The 23476-nt window shown below is 36.0% G+C and overlaps 1 protein-coding gene across 1 annotated transcript; it reads right to left on the bottom strand.

Moving 5' to 3' along the window:
- Window positions 1-1192: 1192 nt before the first annotated feature.
- Window positions 1193-23072, bottom strand: LOC128862552 (uncharacterized). The gene is made up of 13 exons (XM_054101252.1): window positions 22877-23072; window positions 19118-19254; window positions 18735-18860; window positions 18556-18660; window positions 15599-15690; window positions 15185-15421; window positions 14079-14237; window positions 13118-13296; window positions 9412-9599; window positions 8722-9339; window positions 6953-7884; window positions 6627-6880; window positions 1193-3459 (listed from the first exon to the last, which is right to left on the bottom strand). Exons 1-13 carry the CDS (start codon window positions 23070-23072, stop codon window positions 3206-3208), a joined length of 3477 nt encoding a protein of 1158 aa, XP_053957227.1. The 3' UTR covers window positions 1193-3205.
- Between the last annotated feature and the right edge of the window lie 404 nt (window positions 23073-23476).

Consider the following 23476-nt stretch of genomic DNA (forward strand, 5'->3'; position numbering starts at 1 on the left):
CCAACCCATTCGGCTACGGCGGCCACCTAATTCTAACTTAATCGCCTCTATAACACTGGGAAATATTGCGATTTCGCTTCGCTTCATGGGCTTGGGATCGATTTGAAGAAGATGAAGACTTTTACCGAAAAATCATCTCTCGGATGAAGCTCATTTCCATCTCGGCGGGTATGTTAACAAGCAAAATTGCCGCATTTGGGGCTCAGAAAACCCGCACGCACTCGAAGAAAAGCCGATGCATTCACAACGAGTCACTGTTTGGTGCGGATTTTGGCCGAGAGGCATCATTGGTCCATTTTTCTTCGAAAATGAGCGAGGAGTGGCCGTAACCGTCAATGGAGAGCGTTACCGGGCCATGTTGAACGAATTTTTGTTCCGAGAAATTGAAGAGGAGGATATTGGTGGCATTTGGTTTCAACAAGATGGCGCTACTTGCCACACAGCGAATGCTACAATCAATCTTTTGCGCACTGTCTTCGAAGGTCGCATTATCAGCCGAAATACTGATATCGTTTGGCTGCCTCGGCGCTGCGATTTGACGCCGTTGGATTATTATCTTTGGGGTGCCGTCAAAGACCAGTGTTATGCCAACAAACCAGCAACAATCGATGCACTGAAGACCAACATACGCGATGTCATAGCTAAAATACAGCCGCATACAATCGAAAATGTGTGAAAAATTGGACCGATCGTATGGGATGGTGCATGGCTAGCAGAGGCAGCCGTATGAATGAAGTTGTGTTCCATCATTAACCGGAAGGATTGTAGTTCAAAATAAAAAAAAAACAGTTTGGAAAAATATTGAGTAGTTTCTTTTTTATAGCATTTTTAATTCCGTAAAGTTATATGGCGGACCCTGTACATTAGATATTGTTGTGCCTTATAATGAAGTGCCTTATATCAAAGTTCCAGGCGACACTTTATCTTGAATACTACAACTTCTCTCGGAAGAACCTTTTACAAGCTCATGCATACATATGTAAGACATTTTCCGCAGCGGAATATTTTTTTTTAAATAACCTTAGTTACCATAAAAAATATATAAAAAATGTCTTAAAAGTAAACTGCTAAGTTATCATTTACAAGCCCTGATTGGGTATTTTGATTTTGGCACCACTATTGCTATGTGTTTAAAGAGCGTGTCTTTCACTGTTTTCATAAAAATTAATAATATTGTAATAATAGTAAAAATATTAACTAATTTAGTAAAAAAAAGTCTTATAACAATAACAAACAAGTATGCACGTAAAAAATATCTTACAAATAAACCTGTGCGACAAATTGAGAAGACCAGGTTAAAGGTGTACACGTTCGATTACAGCATAGGTAAAGTACGTTTTTGATCTACATATGTTAACTTTCCAAAATTTCACCAGCATAGCAAAGAGAATAATACATTACTTATTTTCGAACTGAGAGTGTTTATTTCATATTTTGAATTTGTTTCTAGATATTTTTTTTAGGTCACCACTCATATCCTGCTTCTTGAAACATCAGATGCTACAAACAATTTCTTTTAATAGTGGCCGCTTCTTGTCAGAAAATAATAATAATAATAATAATAATAAAATTTCTTGTCAGAAAACAACCAAATTTACTCAAGAGCTAATGGGTAATGGGTAGCAAGTCGCATAAAAAGTATTTTGTAAATCTGTCTGTTTAAATTTTTGCCAAGGCAGTTGCTCTGTTTCGTGAACTCCTCACTCTACACTACAAGTATTTCGAATACTGCAGGTTTCCCCATTTGTGGGACATTGCCAAGATGCGCTCCCTGAATTGAATGAGAAGCTCAGTCAAAAAACTAACAAAAGATGTACATATTTTCCATTGAAAACCGACCTTTTGAGATCAAAACAAACTAAGCAGACCCAGGACTTAGTTCATAGCATATTGGCTTGCTTTTCTAGAATCTATTAAGCCTACGTAGGTGTCCCTCATTGATATATAGTAGATCTTCCTTTTTAAGAACTTTCCTTATTTGTGGTGTGCGTCTTGATGTTTTCCACAAATGGCGGAACCTACGGTTTTATGCCGCCTCCGAATGGCAGATGGTTACAGACGAGCGACCGCCGTTAGAAAAAAATTTTCTATCAATTGGTATTTCGGTACCGGGGCTTTGAACCTGATTTTAGTGAGTAGTACTTTCCGTTTCTTTTTGCTCGGCTATAACTTTTTCCCCGTATATTCTTTCTGTTCATTCCTTCACTTGTCTCTTATGGCGATGGTACAAATTTTAAGAAGCCATAAAGCGACTGTCACTTTTTGGATATTTAACCAGATACTCCGCTTATTTGTGGCGCGGATCTTGATGTTTTCCACAAATGGAGGAACCTACAGTTTCAAGCCGACTCCGAACGGCAGATATTTTTTATGAAAAGCTTTTTCACGGCAGAAATACACACGGATGTTTGCCATTACATGCCGAGATTTGACCGCTATTAAAAAAACCTTTTCTATCAATTGAGCTCTCATTCACGGAAATTCGAACCTACGCACCTTCGAATGGTAGTCACGCACCAACTCATTCGGCTACAGCGACCACCGATAATACGAGTATGAGTACATATTTTGATTATACATACATACAAATCCGACGGTCTTCTCGTTATAATAAAGATTAGATATGTAGGTCAGTGACAACTCTCAGATTAAATATAAACAATATATAATTTTACCTTGTTACTTAAAGATATGGAAAGGCTAAAAGTAAAAAACTAAACAGTTTGGAAGATACCTTCAACAGTTTTGGACACAGTACTTTGTAAGATTTCTCCTATCAAACGTGTAACTCATTTCGATCCTTGGTGGTCTTTTTTGTCGCACAGTGTAATTAATCTTTGATTCTGTTTGAAAATTTAATCACGGAAAGGCAGTGATTGTATTGTTTTCTTATCTTAATTTTGCTTATCTGCGTTTGCTCATTTCTAACTGTTTTCTTTGTTGTTGTCCTTTTAATTGTTGTATTTTGAAAACAAGCGCTTAGAAAAATTCCTTATATATAGGTATGGTATATCATTTAATTAGGGCACACAATACACATACTCGGTCATGCATGCTGGATCGATAAATCCTTAGCGTATGCCTCTTCCGTACTCGTTGGAGTAATGTTAAAGCGACAGCAATAGCAGCACTAAAATTTAACGGCAACATATCACACAGTCGTTTCCCGATCGACATGTATATACTCGACCGGCTGTAGCCCGTGTCAAGAGGCTGGATCAATAAACAGTGACTCCTTGTTGAAGTCCTTTTTGAGTGTACCATTTATGGTAATCTTTTGGCCGACAGTTTTTTTACGCTTCCTCAATAAACCAAAAATACAGAATATGAGGCAGGCAGTAACGGCCGCCGCTATACAGCCAAGCGCTGCAAATACACCTCCAGGCAGTTCAAGTAGTTTGCGCGCGGAACCGCACTCCTGTTCAGATTCATCAAATCCTGATGGGCAGTTATTGTGACCTAGAGAAGAAAATTTTGGAAAAAATCGTATTTCAAATTAAAATATTTTCATACAATAAGTTGTATTTTTATTTGGGTTACGAGAATATTGCGCCTCATGAGTGTATAGACCGCCAGCTATTAGGGTTGCTGCACTGCCGCAAAACTCATTATGATATTCTCAAAAATTTTCACAGTACATTTACTTGTGAGGTTAGTTTATGTAAGGAGTGTTGTATGAACGAAAGATTAATGAGAGCGGGCAAGATACATCATTCCGATTGCGACTAATTTCATTAGAAACCAATCGTCCCAGAACCCTTTATTAATCATATGCTTTCAATAAATGTTTGCAAATTTTTAGGATAAAAATATAAAACTTGTCTCACATCAAATACTAATACATATTTTCATGTCTACAATTTACATATATTTTCAAGATGTAGCAACAACCTCAACAAGTAGGTAGGTAGGTTTGGAAGCCGCATCGCACAAAGGAACAGCGATGCCACTTAGGCCACGAAATGGGCCCGTTGTGAGCCACAGGGGCTAGGCTACGTTTTCCCTTCCAGATTGAACCATTCTAAAAGGTTTTTAACACCTAAACTGTATAGATTATCCATATCGGTTTATCCGTATTCTTGGATAGACGTAAATTTAGCCTTGGCCATGTTTGCCTAGAAATTTCATAGATATTGACACTAATCTATTTTTGATTTACAGAATTGATTAGGTCATCCATAACAATAAGTTTAGAAATTGCGAGAGTTACCCCCATAAAATTATTTACAATGTTTGGCATACAGGTACCTTCTCTTGCCAGTTGGTCAGCACTTGAGTTCCCTGGTATATCTCTGTGGCTTGGAACCCTGCATAAGATAATGCGATACTGTTTATCTATCTCACTAAAAGATTGGCGACAATGTTAGATGCTCCTTGATGTTATTTGGGATGCATCCAGAGCCCGTAGGGCAGCTTGGCTATCTGATCGAATGCAGATATCTTTTGATGATATTCTGTTTATCTCTAACCATCTTAAGGCTTCATGATAAGCGTTAATTTCTGCTCGTTTACAGGATTCTCTGATAAAAAGCTTCTCCCAATACGAGGTGTGTTCAAAAAATAAGGTGAAGGTGTCAAATTTTGTAGGCTCCGTACATTCGACTTTCGATTATTATTTTTTTATGTTGGTACACTCGTCTCGAAGATACGGTTTTAACAATATAGGATCTTTAGTTTGTTTGTGAGAGGCATAAATAAGTCAAGTGCTTTGTGTGTTCGGCGATTTTCTGCTATCGACTCTTGGCTCTCCTGGACTCTTCCATTGGGACGATTGGGCTTTGGTTTTGATGTCATAACCATGTATCCATGATTCGTCACAAGTTATACCCTTTTAAGCAAATCTCGATCATCATTGAAGTCTTTCAACAATTCCTGAGCCATGCTCATGAGATGTTGTTTTTGGTTAAATTACAGCAATTTCGCAACGCCCAAAATTTCCGCAAAGATTGCATGGCATGAGCCAACCACTATGCCGATATCCTCAGCAACTTTTCTTATTGTAATTTGACGATTCTCCAAAACAATTCTCTTCACTTTCTCTATATTTTCATCGGTTGTTGATGTGCTGGGCCGTCCAGAGTGAGCGTCGTTATTCCGACCTTCTATGAAAAGCTTGTACCACTTGTAAATATTTTTTTGACTCAGAGTACTCTCACCGTATGCCACTGTAAATATTTCAAGTCTTTTTGGGCACTTGATTCCATTTTTTACACAAAATTTTATGCAACTTCTTTGATCCATTTTTTCGATAGCAGAAAATCGCTAAACCCGCAAAACACTTGTCTTATTTACGCCTCTCACGAACAAACTAAAGATTCTATATTGCTATAATTTGAAAATTCGCCTCATTTTTTTAGCACACTTCGTAAAATTTGATCCTACACCGGTATCCATTTTAGATCCGTCAGTGTATATCTCAACGGGTGTGTTGGGTGATGGATTTTCTTCAAGCCATTTTAGTCTAGAAAGAATTTTCACTGAGAAATTCGTTTGAAAGAGAATAGGAGGGTGATAATCACAATCATTAGGTATATTCGTATAGGTGTTTAAGATGGTTGAATGTCCATGTGTGACAGTATTCCATTGTGAGCTCGCTCTTAGCCTTAAAGCGAAATAGGCCGCTGAATATTTGCACAAGAGATCGAGGTGGCAGATGTAATATGATGTCCAAAGCCATGGATGGCGTGGTTTTCATGAGGCCACATATTTCTAATTCCGCTGATCTCTGCTTCTTAGGTCTATTTCACACCACCAGATAACATTTGCATATAGAAGAATGGGCCTCATAACTGCAGTATAATGCCAATGAGCCACCATAGGTTTGATTTCCGTGGTCTTACCTAAAGCTCTCTTACAGACATAAAAAGCTAGGATAGCTTTTCTAACACTTTCTAAGATGTTTGACTTTCAAGTCCAAAATGACAAGAGCTTCTCCCTTAAGTATAATTGAACTTAACTGAGTGATTCTATTTTTCCTAGTGCACAATATGACTCCTAAACTACACTTTTCTGCCCATCTAGAAAGTATATATAGAGGATTTGGTATTAAGTATCTTAATGTAGACACAAATTTACCAGAGACCGATTCTAGTATTAACAGAATTTTATTCACAACTGCGTTCCATAAAAACGGTGAGCGGACTCCGCCTTGCGGTGTACCTCTACTCACCAATCTCCTGAGTACCGATTCTCATAGATCCGCTTGAATGATTCTGCTATTTAGCATTTTGCCAATGAAGCCTATTAAGCTAGGTTTTAACCCAAGATTAGCGAGTGTTACAGTGATTGCTTCGCCTTTAACATTGTTGAAGTCTCCTTTAATATGAACAAAAGCAGCTGTTTGTGCAATGAGCTCTCTCATATGTTATTAAGGTTATGTAGAGCTGTCTCTACTAAGACAGACTGACTCTACTTCAACAAATCAAATATAATACTGCTCAATTTTTGTAATTACTCGATTTTTCTCCTGTAAAACCCCTGTACTTAAAAACAACAAACTGTCCAATACAGCTGTAAGACAGCAGAATACAGGTAGCTGTGTTTGTGGGAAAATATCAGGATAAGAAGGTATGTGATGGAATATTTTTGGATAGTGCAATGAAGAACTATGCATAAAAATCATTTACCGTCACACCACAGGTTCCCCGCAATACACGCATCCAACTCGGGGCATTTATATTCGCAATCGGACTCCTTTGGATAGAATCCGATATCGGTTAGTGTGTCATTACCACCAACAGTACCGCCAGTCATAACGCTGGTGTTGCTTTGTAGGTCTAGCTGTTGGATTAAGGAATTCCGAGTGCGATATATTTCCAACCATGTGAAGGCGATATCACCGGGTTCTTTTAGTATTGGTTCCAAAACTAAGCTGACAGGCCTAAAATAAAAAAAAGAACATAATTTATTACAATAACAATCGATATTTATGCACCGATTCTATCAAACTTACTTATTGGAAAATAATGGCTGACCATTTGTCCAATCCTCCGAAAATATATGCAATGATGTCGGTCTCGGTCCGCTCTGCGCCGGACATATAACGCGCATTACCTTTAGCGGTCGACCCGCATATATGATTAAACGGTTTTTCGTATGACAACGCATAGCGTCCTCTGAAGTAGGATCTGTGGGCAAATAAGAGCCCCATGTCTGCACGAATAACGAGTGTTCCAATGTTTGCGCTTCAATGCACCAGGATAGACCTTCACAACTAGAATCTTGTGATTTCATAGGATACTTTATTTCATCTTCACCGCCAGCGCCTTTCAGTTTAAGTCGTTTACGACACTCACTGACTCTTTTAAATTCATATGAAGCGAAAAAGTAAACATCTGCAAAATCTTCCGATATATTTAGACGAGTCACAGTGAATGATAGCTCCATGACACGTGAATTGGATATAAAGGTTAATGGCGCATTACTATAAAGTGTACTCGAGTTGTCACAAAAACAACCCAGTTGTATTTTCACATCGCGAAATGGCACATCGAACAGACGCAATTCCGTAATACGTCCTTCTGGGTCGAGTTGATTACAACGCGGTCGCCCGGTATGTAGATCGGGGTCAGTTGTACATGCTGTACCCTCGCCAAACGTAACATTATGCAAAGCTAATCGAACACGTTCCGACGAGCCGGCCTCAAAACGATACAAGCATGTGAGATTCTTTGCGCCACCTCGGCCATAAAGAAATACATTTCGTGGTACTTGGATGTTGCCTTTACGCTTTCGAAATACCCGCGAACAAAGTAATGGAACAGGATCTTCTCCTCTCCGTCCGGGCCATGGTTCGCCTCCCTGTTCTGTATCGGCAAACTCATAATTGAGTGAAAATTGAGCTGGGAAAAGCGCAGTACCAGTGTGAGTGTGAAACTCTAATTTCTGCAATGAGGATAAAAATAGCAGTGGTTGGAAAAATTTTCCATTTTTTAAGAGCGGATTCACCGTTCACACCCGTAAAACTTTTTTTTTGGTATTTTTACACGTTCTTTTTTTACTCCGTGTTTCTGTGTGTGTTGAACAATATTTGTTCGCATTTAATCGATTTTGATTTTGATTTTGCTTTTCTGACCGAACGACTTAATGGTTAGAATTGTCATTATCTCTATTTATATGTGTGGTGTAAATTTATATGTATCAAATTAAAGTTTCCTATGTAGGCAGCTTCAATGTCTATTGACTTCAGATAATAACTAAAATGTGCCGAATTGGAGGGTGAACCGTACTTCAGCATTACTTCCGACTGGAAATCATTCGGGCAGTTTCTGCAATTCACTTCCGATTGAATTTCAATCGAGTCAGCCACACAACCTTCTCGATTGACAGCAAATAAAAAGTTGTTCGGGCAGGAGAGAAAAATCCGCTTTAACTCCTATAAAAATCTTAATTGACGCTGCTATCTCTTTTGACAAAGTATTTCTTAAAAGATAATATTTTCAAAAATTATATATTATATATTTCAGAATTATCTTAAAGAATAAAAACGATGTGTTGATTAATCACAGATTGCGTGACTAGTGGACTATTCTTTATCATCTGCTATTAAAATATCAATCTTGACCGAGATATCCACGACCCTACCTTGACATTTGCTAAATTATAAATAAATGGCTGATCACACAAAAGAAATAAGAGTAATATTTTCATTGCTATGGGCCACATGCCCATCTGTACAAGCAGAATCTTCTCTTTTCATCCCTTTAAAAAAATTTAGCTTACCAAATCGCGACCGGAACTAACATAGCTCTCCAATGGGCTGCAAGGTCTCAGCTTATTGTAACCCAATGCATTGTTACTGATGGCAGTGTGATCGCATAATTTAGGTGTTTCATAATCATATATTTCCAACATCAATCTGCGCTTGCCTTTTGAGCTCATCAACGAAACAGAACTCTTTTCGGCTGAAGTCGAGTCTTTGCTACTTTTACTACCACCGGAGATATAATTTAGACTCTCCTTGATGCCGCTTATGCCACTATTGATGACACCGCCGCTTTGTTTGCCACCTGTACCCGCTCCTGCTTGTTGATAACCACTATATTTATTTTCATTATTAAATATGCTCGATTGCGTAGGACCGTAAATGTAAGTATCGACTGGATTCCATGCATTATCAATGTTAACACGTAAATTTTTATTCAATTTAGGATTTTGCGGGCTATAATAGTAATTGCCATAAACGCTTTGGTTAACTGTTGTTGGCTTGCTTCCGGAAGCAGAAGATGCCACTGGTGGCGGTGATGGCGGTTGCCCTGTCGTTGTGGTTGTTTTTGACGAAACATATGTGCCGTAACTGTCCCACATTCTGAGACGCGTTATCCAAGGAGGTAAGTCAGCCTAAACAGTGACAAAGTTATTGAAAAGCGAATTAAAAGGGGAGATATATATTGCTTCTACGTGGTTACTCACTCTGCCTAGTGTATTGTTGTCATGAATGGTTTGCTGTAATATCTGTAGGTTGTAGCTTGTGAAGGATAGCCAAATCAGATCACCGGGATAACCATGGAAGTGGTATGTGCAAGTTGTGTTCGGAGGTAGAGTATGTCGAGGGCTTACAATACGACCCATTCGTCCTCTTCGCGAAAATAATACGTCGTCTGCAAGAAATTTTAAGATAAATAAGCTAAGTTTGAGCGCAATAGAAATTGTGCGAATGGAGTTATAAATATAAGCTGATATGGAATCGCATATATATGTTTAGTCGAGCGAAGTTATTTTCCTCAATGAGTTTAGCACGACCGCCTTTTTCCTTGTTAAGGAGGTACTACTAAATAATTTCTTCTATAAGTTTTGAGGTACGATAAAAGATGGCGCTGCTACTAGACCATTTCTTTTGTTTTTGTTGGTACACTCTTCATATGAAAGTACATGAGGTTTCATTTCCTTTCTCACAATTCATTCCGTGATTCAGTTTTTATTTTTGGAAGGTTTAAAAGCAAAAGAAATTTATTGGATTGGCAACTAAGTAATTCCGATTTTTTTTTTAGAAGATCAAAGGCAATTTTTTCATGCAACTAAATACTTTATTCTGTAATCTATTGCCCATTTTGATCAATAACCTTTTGCCATCTTTAGGCAGCATCATAATCTCACGTTCATAAAACTTCTGGTTTTTATTAGCAAAAAACTGAATCAGGTACGATTTGATATCATCATTATTATTAAAATTTTTACCATTCAAGGAGTTTTGTAAAGATCGAAACAAAAAGTATTCAGATGGTGCGAGGTCAAGACTATATGGTGCATGTGGCAAAACATCCCAACCAAACTCCAATAATTTTTGCCGAGTGGCCAAAGATATGTGTGGCCTTGCATTGTCATAATGGAATACAATACTTTTTCGATTTGCCAATTTGGGCCGATTTCTTCAATTGCATTGTTTAATTCCGTTAGTTGTTTAATGTAGACACCAGAATTTATCGTTCGGTTGGGCGGTAAGAGTTTAAAGTAGGCAATTCCTTTGTAATCCCACCAAACTGATAACAAAACCTTATTTTGATGAATATCAGCTTTTGATGTTGTTTGAGTTGGTTCACCTGGCCTGCTCCACAATCTTTTCCGATTGATATTATTGTAAACAACCCATTTTTCATCGCCAGTTTTCAGTCGTTTTAAAAATGGATCATTTTAAGTGATTTTCAATGCATGTATGTTATATATGAAGCTTCTCTGCAATCTCATGTATTGTACTGTGACGATCCGAATCGATTATTGCTTTGATTAGGGTGTCATCAAGTTCAACTGGACGACCAGAGCGTTTTTCATCTTTGAGTGAAAAATTACCAGAACGAAATTTGGCAAACCAATTTTGACACTTCCGTTCTTTTAAGGTTTTGATACCATAAACAGCACATAACTTTTTATGAGCTTGCGATGGCGGTTTCAACAAACGAAAACTACGCAACCAAAAAAGCTTTTTTTACTGATTGACAGCTAAATTGCTAACTATCAAATAACAAAATGTGTTTTAAATTTGTACTACGTCTCCAAACCTAAAAATTCAAGTGAAGCCATCTATGAGTGAAATCCGCAATTACTTAGTTCCCAACCCAATATGAACGAATGTTGAAATTGAATAAGAACTTCTCACCATCAATTAGTGCAGTAGGAATATGGGTTGCTGAATTTAAACGTGGTCGTAAAACTTAGAAGATGATCCACGTCAAGGACATTCAAAAACCGCAACAACACCAGAAATGTTTTAGAAAATCGTTGAGTGACTACAAGAGATTTTGTAGAAGCCCTCTAGGCAGTGTAAGCAATATTTTGGCTGAAGTATTGGGTTTCAGAATGCTGTGTGGACAATGACTGCTGCATTCGCTAACAATGGAACAGAAATGCATTCGAATGCGACTTTCTAAGCAACATTTAAAGCGTATTTTTCATCAGAACAATGCACCCAAGAGCATTTTGCACACCAGAGCATTTTGAAAATAATTAAAATCCATGAATTAAAGTTCCAATTGTTGGAACATCCACCGTATTCACAAGATTTGGCCTCTATCGACTTGCAGCTGTTGCCAGATCTAAAAAAAATGCATGGGTGGAAAGCGTTTTTCAATAATGACGAGCAGTGCAAGCGTATTTTACAGCCCTTCCAAATTATCACTTTAGGGATGGAGTTCATAAATTGGAATCACGTTGGAACGCGTGTATTGATGTTCAGGGAGACTACTATATATTGATTATAAAGTGTATTTGAAACTATAAAAATGTGTTTTTGTTATCGAACTGCAAAACTTGTTAATCAACCTAGTAAACAACCAAGGCTCCGTGTCAGTTTATTCCCAGGAGTAAAGAATTTTTACTGACGTCCGTCTCTAGATTCTGAATCTGAATGTTATTTAGAAAATAATGGTGAAGTGCTTCTCTTTTTACATTATAAAGTCAAGTAGAAAGAACCCGTTTCCATGCCTGAAGGCTTCTTCAATAGTAAGACCAAAAATTATTCTGGCGAAGCGAATCTCAATTTAACGAAGTTGATAAACAAAAAAGACTATTTGACTGTAAACCAGACCACGCCACCTTTGCGCTTGCTAAAGAGATATTATAGTGTATAGTTTCCTAAGGTTCAGCGAGAGCTTAACCGACATCACATGTGATCTCCTAGAAATTATATCCCTGAACTATCTATCTTTCAGTCGCAACCAGTTACAGCATTTCTTGTTTGACCATAGAAGCTCCATCAAAAAGTGGAAACGTTTTTCGCTCAGTTATGAGGAGATATAATAAATAGCTGAAGAACTTATATGAGTCTGGCATATGTGAGTATATATTTTATTTTATTTTATGTATAGCCTATTCTTCACCTTCTTTGAGAGTAGGGAAGTACGTAATGTTTGGTGAAACTCCACAGTCTTGGAAGTGAGTGTGGTCAAATAGTGACACTGTATATGTGAGATAATGGCTCCTACTCTATGAATAGTACTGTTGTTTAATTCTGTGTGCAAATTTCACTCAGACTCTTTGAGTATTCAGAAGATAGTCAATATGGGCAATAAACAATTGTTTGAGTGCCTCTGACCTTCGATTGATGTTTACCTTAAAATACAGAAATGAAATGATTCTCATAGCAAAATGGCAAAGTTGAAAGTTTCATTTACTTAAAGGTCTTAACCTAATTCCACTGAATCACCACTTATTAGAAAAGTTCTAATAAGAAAAGTTATTTTCTAATAACATTCGTGACAGGCGACACACCTCCGAGGGTATTTCTGCTATGAAGAAACAGCCGCTCGGAGCGACATAAAACTTTTGGCCCCTCCATTTGTGGAACAATGTCAAGACGCGCACCACAGTAAAATCTGTTCATACGTCACTTGGCTTATTCGCATACACACTATAGAAAATAAAAATTTAATTAAACGTTTTTTAATCGCCGAACCTTGGACCAAATGTCAGTAGAAAGGCAACAGAAAAAAAATATGAATTCTTAATAAATTAAAAAAATAATGTTACAATAAACTTGATTTAATAAATATTATATATTATCAATAATTCTTATAGTTGTAAGTTTGAATATTTTTGGGGATAACATTTTGTTTTCAAAATAATTGTTTAAGAATAACAGAACATAACAATACAAGAAAAAAAAAATGTGTATCCAGGTACTCACCCGGATTTGTTGCATTAATATGAAATTCGCAAGAGTTTTTTGTCCCTTGTGCGAAGTCATATGAATCAGAATCTGTAAAAATGATATCGACATCAAGTTCAAAACCACGATTTGGAACTCCTTGTTGCAATGGCGCTGAAAACGGGCTAGAATGGAATGCTACCAACATTTCCGGGCCTCTGAAAAAAAAATATAAATTTGAGTGTTTGAATACCTTACAGTCTACTGCATATAAAATTATCTATTAGGTGGGCAACCAGTACATGTGCTTATTTTGAAGAGGGCCAAAAAAAGGCTGCGCAAAAAGTCTATCTGAAAGCTTGTGAGAAGAGTATCTTAGAACAAAAAATTTGTTTGCTTGTGGCACTCTAAAAAGCCGTAAAATAAATGTTTATCATAACTTCGTGATTTAATACCCGAGATTTAAAAACGTTATCTTATTGTGAAGAGCTCAACGATTGCTGCATTTTATACTTAGGAATTACTATCTTCTGATGCCAAATTTTTCTAGTGAATTTTTGTACTCAGAGTTCTAAAAGTAGATACTTTTTATTTTTATATTTTTCAAATAATGAAGGCTCTCAAAAAAGTTTGAAAGTCTTGCTCAAGAAATGTTCACATAAGTTTATAAATAAAAAAGTTATAGTTTGCACAGTATATTTGCGAAAACACGATATAATAAATTTCGATAGTAAGCTAGTACAAATTTATTTCGCTGATTGATTCTCAAAAACCTTAAAATTAGCTACATAGAACTTTTCAGTGAGTGAAATAAATAATCTTCCAGTTAAATCTGCTGAAGCAATGAAATGTTTAATATCTCACTTATTACTTCAATTTTCACAAAAGTTTTTGTTTCGATATACTCTCTACATAAGCATTCAAATAGGAGTGGGTTTCTTAATTCTTTTTTTTTTTTTTTTGTTGCGTACATTTATACATAATGAAGTCTAAAACTTACCGCGATACCACTCGTGGTAACCAGTCACCTCCGCAGTATTTTGCCAATACTGGATCGTTCGTTGAACTACCGTCATAGAAAATTAAATGATCGCGTTCTCCTGTACAGTCTGACCACGCACGAATGGAGCGCGAAGTTTTGTTGAAACTTGCAATCGACCTAATAAATAAAATGTATTATAATATATATGTGTGTAATCCCTCTACTGACATATAAATATAACTCATTTGCTGCAAAAGTGTCATATCAAAAAAAAAAAAAATAGTAATAATAAACATTTAGACACATAAATATGAGAAAGTGACCACAAGCTCTTCATTTAAGCGGTATGAAAAATTCATGGCGGTATTATTTAACAATATTTCATTAGATGCATGTCTTTTCATTTACTCAGGGATATAGAGTAAATACCTATGTAGAAAATGCTCGACATTTTGGTTTTTTGGATATGACACTCGTGCAGCAAATGAGCGACATATTTATGTATGTATGTTAATTTAAAAAAAAAGGTTCGTACAAGTAAAAGTACACAATTTAATTATTTAAACAAAACGGCTGTACCTATTGTATGTACATCGAATTATCGGAGGTAACTCAAAAGCGCGAGAACAATCGAGTACAGCTTTTTCCAGCAGTTAGCTATTAGAATCTAGTTTAAGAAATCAATAGCTCTGACAACTAATTTACTTCAATTCACTGATACACTAAGCGAAATATTTAATAATAATTTTTTGTAATATAAAATTTCAGTTATGCAATATTTGTAGCTTTTCCATCAGGGAGAAAGCATATTAAGTTTCTTCATTCGTTACACCCGGCTCCCAGAAATATTGTATATTTCCAATTTCGGCATTATTTCTTAAAAGCGAAAGCATTTCATTGTGCTCATGTATCATTATCGTTGGTTTAAAAAGTACTATTTTATATTTTAGTATTGACTTTTCGACCAATGATTGTGTATTTGAATTTTTTCGTGTGCTAATTATGCAGAAAAGTTAAGTCCTTTATTGGCATCAAAATTTCGGTGGGGTGTTTGAGCCTCATCTATATATGTATACTTATAATACAAAAAATTATTTTCAATGTAAATACTAAAGTGTGATTACCTTTTCACTAGAGCTTTGTGTTGATTCTCTTGACTAACGGCGATCATTGCATGTTTACTAGTCGGCACCTCCTTTTGTCGTATGGTCCAATAACAGGTTACATTTCTCGGATACATGCCCGGATAATTAGGGCTTTGTAGATGGCACTTATTTCGATAGCACTCATCAAACTGACGTGTACAATAAGTGCCAGGTGTAACTCGCCCCAATTCCAGTGGCTTGTCGGGTAAACCGTATCTGCAGAGGAAAATGAAAAAAATATACTTATACTATATACATACCGCATACTAATGACTGTATTAAAATAAATTCAAAAATTTTATTTTCAACCATTTGCCTATAATAAGGAAAATACTATAATACTTATATATACTCAGCAGAAATCCGAATACATATATATATTCACATACGTACCTGACCACAGCATCAGTTTGACTGATAAATTTGTATCGTATTTTGAATTCAAATGGTTTTTCGTCGTGGATATTTTTGGGCGGATGAAATACCTGAAACAAATTTCGTTAAAAAATTAGTTTTATTACATAAGAAAATAAATGTGATATTTTCTCTTTATAAAAATATGACTAAAAAGTAATAAACGATTGGATTCATTCAAAAACTGGTATTGAAATTATGTTTGTTTTTTTTTAATTCTCGAACTCTGTCAATCCCTTCAAATGGGCTTTTTGAATGATAAATTCCCTACTTTTTTAACAAAATTTATATATACACTTGTAAAATTTTTATACCGAGCCTTTCCACTTCATTTTGGCAGATGGAATTCAAGAAATTGTTTTAAACAGCCTCTATTTAGCAATCTTTTCCATGTCAGAAAGGAACTCAGGCGATTTTCATTGCATTCCTTGCCTAGTAGAGGCTGTTATTACGAGTATAATAGAAAAAGCTATATAGATTAAAATCGTATCAGATTACAAGTGTATTTTCTAGACCTAATGCAAGGGACGATAATAAGAAAATATTGGCAGTTAGATGAAAAATCAACAATCATAGATGGCATGATATTATATAATAGGATGAAGATTAGATTTTATGTAAAGGGCAAATATCGATCTGCAGGATTGTAGATTATTGAGTTAGTCGCCAAGTGAGAGAACGACATTATAAGTCCAATGAAGAATTCTGACTTAATGAGAACTGTTAATCCAAGTTTAATGAGAATTATCTATAATACTGTTGACCTATTCGAAGTCGAACAGCATTTACCTTAAGGCGTTTATTTCACAAGAAATTGTTGCGACACAGACTACAGTTAAATTAATTCTGCATATCTGCTTATCTCCAAAAATCTAACAGAAGACGAGTCAAGCGCCGTGTTTCCAAAATTTTTGGATTCTTTCAATGAATCACCAAAAATTATAGAAACCAAAAATTTAATAGATGTCGCCCTAGTGGAGAAGTGTTAAATCGAAAGCATCTCGAACTTCTGATTAAAAAAAAAACTTCTTATAACAATTGGCGCGCATTAAAAATTAATCGAATTGACCTTTTGATGTAAAACAAGCACTGAATTCGGGCACATAAGGTGCGTTCGCTATAGCATTTAATTGTTTTTTTTAAGATTTACTGGTTGAAAAGTCAATGCGCCCTGATTCTTCGTTGTGACCTTTTTTGTTTGTTTACACTCTTATTGAAAGTTTGACAACCCAAATTGCAAAAACAAAATACATGTAAATGTTGTTGCAGCTCTAGCGAAGTCACCTCCTATGAAGTCGTGCTGAGGTTCATTTTGATTACAAACACTTAAATGAGGCTGTCACACATGAGTACTGCACTCGCTAGACTAGAGAAGAATTCGCTTTAAATATGTACATTACGCTTATACGTATATACATACATACATTCTGTCAAAAAATTACCGGGAGTTGTTCAATTAAACGCAAAACATTTGTTTAATCATCAAGACTTATTTTGTCGCCTTTAAAATAGGCTCCCCTCGAAGCAATCCACAAATGCCAACGGTTAACACAGTCATCAAAGCTTCTTTTAAACGCGTTTGAAGAGATCTTCTTCAGTTCCTTCAGTGAATTCTTCTTAATGGCTTCTATCGATTCAAAGCGGCGTCCGCGGAGTGGCAGTTTAAGTTTTGGGAAAAGGAAAAAGTCACAGAGTGCGAAACCCAGTGAATACGGTGGTTATTCGATGATATTTGTCGAGTTTTTTGTCAAAACAGTTTTCGCAATATGGGCCTTGTGAGACGGTGCGTTATCATGGTGCAAGATCTATGAGTTTTCTTTCCACAAATTGGGCCGTTTCCTAAGCCAATTCTCTCTCAAACATTGCATCACTTCCAAATAATATTCTTTATTTATCGTAGAACCATTTGGAACGAATTCCGAGTGCAGAACACCATGACCCAGACCGGAGTCAAAGAAAATGAGTAACATGACTTTCACTTTGGACCATTAAAACGCATGTTGCCTGGTTTGCATGTAAAAGTCATATACTCACGCCTCATCATCTGTTGTGATGAGCTGGATAAACATTGGGCCGAATTCACTTGCTCAAGCATGTCTTCAGCCACCTTCTTCCGATAAATTTTTTGAAAGAAATTCAACTCTCTTGGACTGAGACGAGCAGCCACGCATCTCATGCCCAATTGATGGTGTAAAATGTTGCAAATTGATTCGATAGAGACACGCTAAGGTAACGAGCAATCTCTCTCAAACTTAAGTGATGGTTTTCCAGTACCATTTCCTTGATTTTGTCGACGTTTTCATCCGTTGATGACGTTGATGGGCGACCAGATCGAGGCAAACCTTCCACGACCTCTCAACCCTCTGCAAAAGCTTTATACCACTCGTAGACCCGTGTTTTCGATAAAGCATACTGGTCATAGGCTTTCTGCAACATTTTTACCGATCCGGCACACGAAATCCGGTTCAAAACATAAAATTGTAGACAAATTCTTAGTTCGATATTTTTATCCTTCGCAGAGCACATTGAAGACCAAAAACAACCAATTGACAGATCCCGCTCAAATTCTGCGACACTATAGAGTCACTCGTACAAACATTTCAGCAAAAAAGATTTAGACTTATGTGTAACGGGCGCTTTTTAAATGATATTTCCCGATATTTTTTTGACAGTATGTATTGTACTTATACTCACATAAAGTACATCATGGGTAAAATGAATCTTTGGATATATGCCTGATTGTGCTTGACATATCGGGGTTAGTTTGGTTTACTTAAATTATGGGATTTTGGTGGTGAACTATAAAGACATTTTTGCCGTCTTTGGTTCACATGCAAATACAACTTTTCCTGGATAACAAAAAAAGTAGATTTTTGGTCTTTTGATAATTTGGTAATTGTTTTAACTTCAATTTACACCAGCACGTCGATACTTACTTTTACAGACGCAGTTACTGTTGACGTTTCACTAAAATACAGTTGAGGTCCAGTGGCTTTCCCACACCAGGATCCTCCTGTAAAAGGCCGCCCCAATTCGCTTAACTGAAATTATTTAAAAAAAGAAAAATGTTTTAATGAATCCCTCTTTTCATTATTTAACTCAAATTAGGGCTTACCTGCATAAAGCCCTCAGGGCATCCTGGTAACTCTCCAGCAGGATTGACATTGCTTTCGTAACCATCAACATCCGAGTCGACCATTCCTTCATCAAAGCGACCCACCGTGAAACTATCGAAAATAATCTAAAGGAATAGAAAAGTAGTACTTAATTTCATTTTGAAAACTTATTTTTCATGAAATAATATCGGCTTGGGAAATCACAGCAGATGTTGATTGCTAAAGTGCACATCATTTTATATGCAATTTTATTATAGGTGCATTAATATTTCATTTCTGCCTGCTTTAAAATCCATTCTAAAGTGGTTATGTACATCTGTTTACATATGTAAGATTATAAATAGTCAGTGAATTTGAGTCCAATACCCAATAATAAACTTACTTGCACAATATCGCCCTGTTCACGCCCAGAAGCTGTGAAAGTTAAGTGACACAAAAAAGGCAGTCGATTCCATTGTGGTGTTGGCACTTTTAATGTATAGGTGCGGCCAACATCACCATAATAAGTTCGGTTGCAAACTGAGAATGGCAAATTGAGAATAAAATTTGTATTCGTTAATATGGTAGCTTTTACCTGAGTATATGTATGTGTGTATATATGTATGTTTCAACACTACCAAAAATTTACTGCAACTATAAATATTTTCTTTTTGTGTTTTATTAAGGAGCGTAACCTCCGAGCCTAAATAAAGGGCTTATCTCTCTTCTGTATAAAGTGGGTACTAATTTTGCTTGAAATACGCTGAAGTTTTATAAAATTAAAAATTAAAATAAAAAATAGTTGCCCTAAGATAGTTCGCCGCCTTTATAGAGGTATTCCCAAGGTCTGTTTCAAAAGTTCCCGAACTGCCTACATATCTCAACAATGCCATATTTTGTATGTATCGTCCCACATTAACCCCAGATGTTTTAAGGCATAATTTTATGACATTTGGTTTAATGGACGATGAGTTATTGTGCCTAATGTGTACTTTGAACCATCTGTCAAAAATTAAGTTTTAAACTAAGAGCCAATATTAGATTTTGCTTTCAACTCAGCAAAACTACTTTTGAGGAGCATACATTGAATATTGAAAGTCTTAAAGTTTGGAAGACACTGATCGGGTCGTCCAAGATCTACTGTGAATGAAAAAGCGTTGAAGTTATAGATTCCCATAAACAGAGCCAACATCTTCATTGCTTTAAATAGAAATGCGCCATTAATACAGAATTGGTCGCTTGTTGTACAATAATGCGTCTGCTCATTATTCAAATGTAATAACGGACATTTTGTCCAAGAATAACATTCTGTCCATCAGCTATGTACTTCCTGTATTCACTTGATTTATCTCTGTGTAACTTCCTTCTGTTTAAAAAACTGTATTTAGCCATGAAAGAAAATCGCTATACAGTCATTGAAGAAAATTAAAGATCGAGAACTATCATTCTGAACAAGCTTTCCAAAAACGAGCTAAATAAGTTGTTTATATGTTTCTCGGCTGAGCAAATCCGTATATAAAGTTCGAAGGGTAAGATTTTGGACAACAAAAGTCAACATTACCAAATAATTTTTGTTTTTATAATTTTATTTAGTTTTTAATGCTGTACCAGTCCACGAACTTTTACGACAGACCTTTTATAAGCAATTTTGAATTTCATGAGCTTTATGCTAACTTAACCGTAGTCTCGGACTTGGCCAGCATAAAATCTTTATAGGTAGCTATAGAACTTGTTCTAGGGTGGGATACAGTTGAAAAGAAGAAACTTCCCCTTTCTCTGAAAAAGGTATAAGTATGCAATCTTGAAAGGCAAAAAATACGCTGCGAAGAATCTGTGGAGAGACAGTAGTTCAACTTTTTGCAACACAGCTGATTTAGATGCATTCTACTTACTCTACTCTGAGAGATCGTTCCATTAGGTGATGGTGTGCTCTGATCAAACTGTTTTGGTTTAACACTGCCTTCTATGAAAGTTGAAGATATAAACACAGTGTCTTGACTATTTCGGAGAAGAATAGTAAAGAATTCCCCCGACAGTCGGTTTAACAACAGCGACACAGATTTAAATTCGGCCATGGACTACCACTTCAGCAGCATTTACCAAAAATCTATAAGGAATGTTTTATGCTGTTTCAACAACAACAAGGCATCGTAGGGCTTCCGGTAGGCTAAGCTCTTGGTGTTCTCAATCACAGAAACTTCAGTTAAGCACCTGCTCTTACTGAGCAGTTGGACTAGAATACAACTTCTAGAATGCTGACTGCTAAGTTCTCATCGCTCAAATATCAGAATTTTATCGGCATACAATTGTTCTGAGTGTCTTGCCCAAGATCTTTTGTTGCCGATGGAACCTTCACTGAGTCACTACGCCGCCTTTATATGGATTAAGAGAAACAAGCAACCTAAGTATTGTCAATGTATTAGTGTCTATATAAATGTGTGGTACGCACCACTAAGTGATTAAAAAAGTTTTTTGTAATGTCGGTCCCTCATCGGCTGGCAATGGCAAACCTCCGATTGTAATTCTGCCATGAAAAAAAAAAAAAATCATACAGACCATAAATTCAAGGCGTAAGAAATAAGCTACCTAAAGAGTCTAGAAATAATGAAATAACGACTGAAATAATGAAGAGCAGAAATAAATGATTTTGAAGACTTGCGTTCTTTATTAGAATAGACACACAGAGTAGGAGTTTTTTATTTTGGAATTTACGGCCAAACATTCAAGTTAAATTTTTATCAGCGCTAGCTTATTTTTATTAGTGAAATAAGAGATGTGTACGGTGTGAGTAAAAAAGTCAAACCCGAGTGGTGCTATCGCAACCATTTTTAGGCTAATATGGTACAGGTAAGGAGTTGAATGTGACATTACTTGAATCACATTCTGATCACTTCTATTCTATTGTACACTTACTCTAGTAGTATTCAATTTGTAAATGAATATGCAAAAACGTACTCTCTTTTAAAATCGAAGCACGAAATACCAGCTATAATAAATATTCCCTTAACACGTTTACATATTTTTTTCGGCTGAAAGACATCAAGGTTAATATTCCACTTTTCTCTCATTTTGGCGTATGATAAGGTATTTAAGCCTTAAGGATATGACCATACATACTATGTATATATATGTCCAGTGTAACCTCTCCTAACGAATACCTCTGTTAGCATGACCAATCAATTGAGCGGACAGTTTTTCCTATACCAAATCTTATGTGCCGGAAGAAGTATTCACTTTTGAGTGGACACTTGTCGTGGACAGACAAAAGTTGACCGACAGTGAGTGTCCGCCCAAAGAAGCTTTCACTGTATACGTCTCTATTAGCTAACAATTTTTAATGTGGTTATTAATTTAATATAATTTAAGCCTTTGCGTATTATTTTTCGATGGTATTTTCAATATGTTAACTAGAGATGTGTCTCCTATGAAACTACGTTTAATGCCCATAGGGTTAGAACAATTGTATATAAGATGATCAAGTATAAGAAATTTGTTGGGTTGCGACTGTCTCTTATATTGGGGTAATGGTATCGCTGATATTTTATTATATTTCGAAGGAAACTTATTGTACATCATCGCTTTATGCACATTCAAAAATCTGACTAAAAATATACTTTTGTGAATGCTTTGCGAAAATATCATCCTGAAGATTAAAGAAATGCTTTTTTGGATCAAAACGTTGTCGAAGGCACAATAGTGCTGACAGGACATGGGTACATGAACACAATAACAGAAAAAACCAATAATCATCGAATATGAGCTTATTAAGGGGAACGGGCAAGCCCTAAGCAATCAGAGCGTTATTTTTTTATTACGACAATGCACCAGCCTATGAAATTTAAAAGAATGGTTTGTGTAGGCAAGTACATTGGTCGCCATAGAGATTGCTTTGAAGGAAATACAATAAATATCGACGAATAACATTTTCAATATTGTGCAATGCAGTTTTTGGAAGTTTTGTCCCTTTACTTACTTTTTCTCTCTCGCTTTCTCTTTCCTTCTCTCTCTTTCTCTAAAATCTGCCAATTTAATTTTACCATAGATTGAGAGTGCTATATCGCTCCCTAATCCTGTTTCTTTTCTCACATTATTACCTTCAACTGCGATTTGTGTTAAAAGAATTTGTTTTATTTGGAGTTTGTTCGAAGAACTTGTTACTTACCTGAGCAATGTTTTGGCTCATCGCTGCTATCTTCACAATCTGCTCGACCATCACAGAATTTGTCCAATGGTATGCAAATGTTGTTGTTACCTTTGCAAGGGAACTCAGACACGCGGCAAGCAAATCCAAGCATAATCGCCAACTGCACCAGTATCAGTGTAAACCAAGTTCCCCATTTGCCAGTATATACAAACATCTGTAAAACAGAATATATTAATATATAATATTTATTCTACACAATAATTATCTAATTTTTTGTTTCTGTTTTTTGTTAACAATTAAAATTGCAGGAAAACAATAATGCGAAGTGAACAAACTTGACACTAAGAAGGTAAAAGTAAAAAAAATACTAATGGGAGACGACGCTCTAAGCCGCTCGTCCGTTGAATTTAGTTTAAATAAATTATTAAATTTAGTTTAAAATCTGTAAAAGCAATAAAAAAGTGAAAAAAATGCCAATTGTTTCGATAAGCGCGGTCTACATATTGTTACATACTTGTATGTTTGTGTAGCATATGTATGTATGTATTTTTTAATAAACTATTATTACTTTATAATATTAAAGAGATTGCAAAAATTTAAATCATCTGAACTGTGTGC

Source organism: Anastrepha ludens, chromosome 4 (assembly GCF_028408465.1).
Source record: "Anastrepha ludens isolate Willacy chromosome 4, idAnaLude1.1, whole genome shotgun sequence".
In the NCBI taxonomy this organism is placed as follows: domain Eukaryota; kingdom Metazoa; phylum Arthropoda; class Insecta; order Diptera; family Tephritidae; genus Anastrepha; species Anastrepha ludens.

Bases quoted from the DNA above. Each gene is read 5' to 3' on its own strand.
- LOC128862552 (XM_054101252.1), bottom strand. From the start codon at position 23,072: ATGTTTGTATATACTGGCAAATGGGGAACTTGGTTTACACTGATACTG. The intron at 15,691-18,555 runs GTAAGTATCGAC...AATTTGTTTCAG, and splicing joins CAGTAACTGCGTCTGTAAAA to GTATTTCATCCGCCCAAAAA. The intron at 15,422-15,598 runs GTACGTATGTGA...TTTCCTCTGCAG, and splicing joins CAAACTGATGCTGTGGTCAG to ATACGGTTTACCCGACAAGC.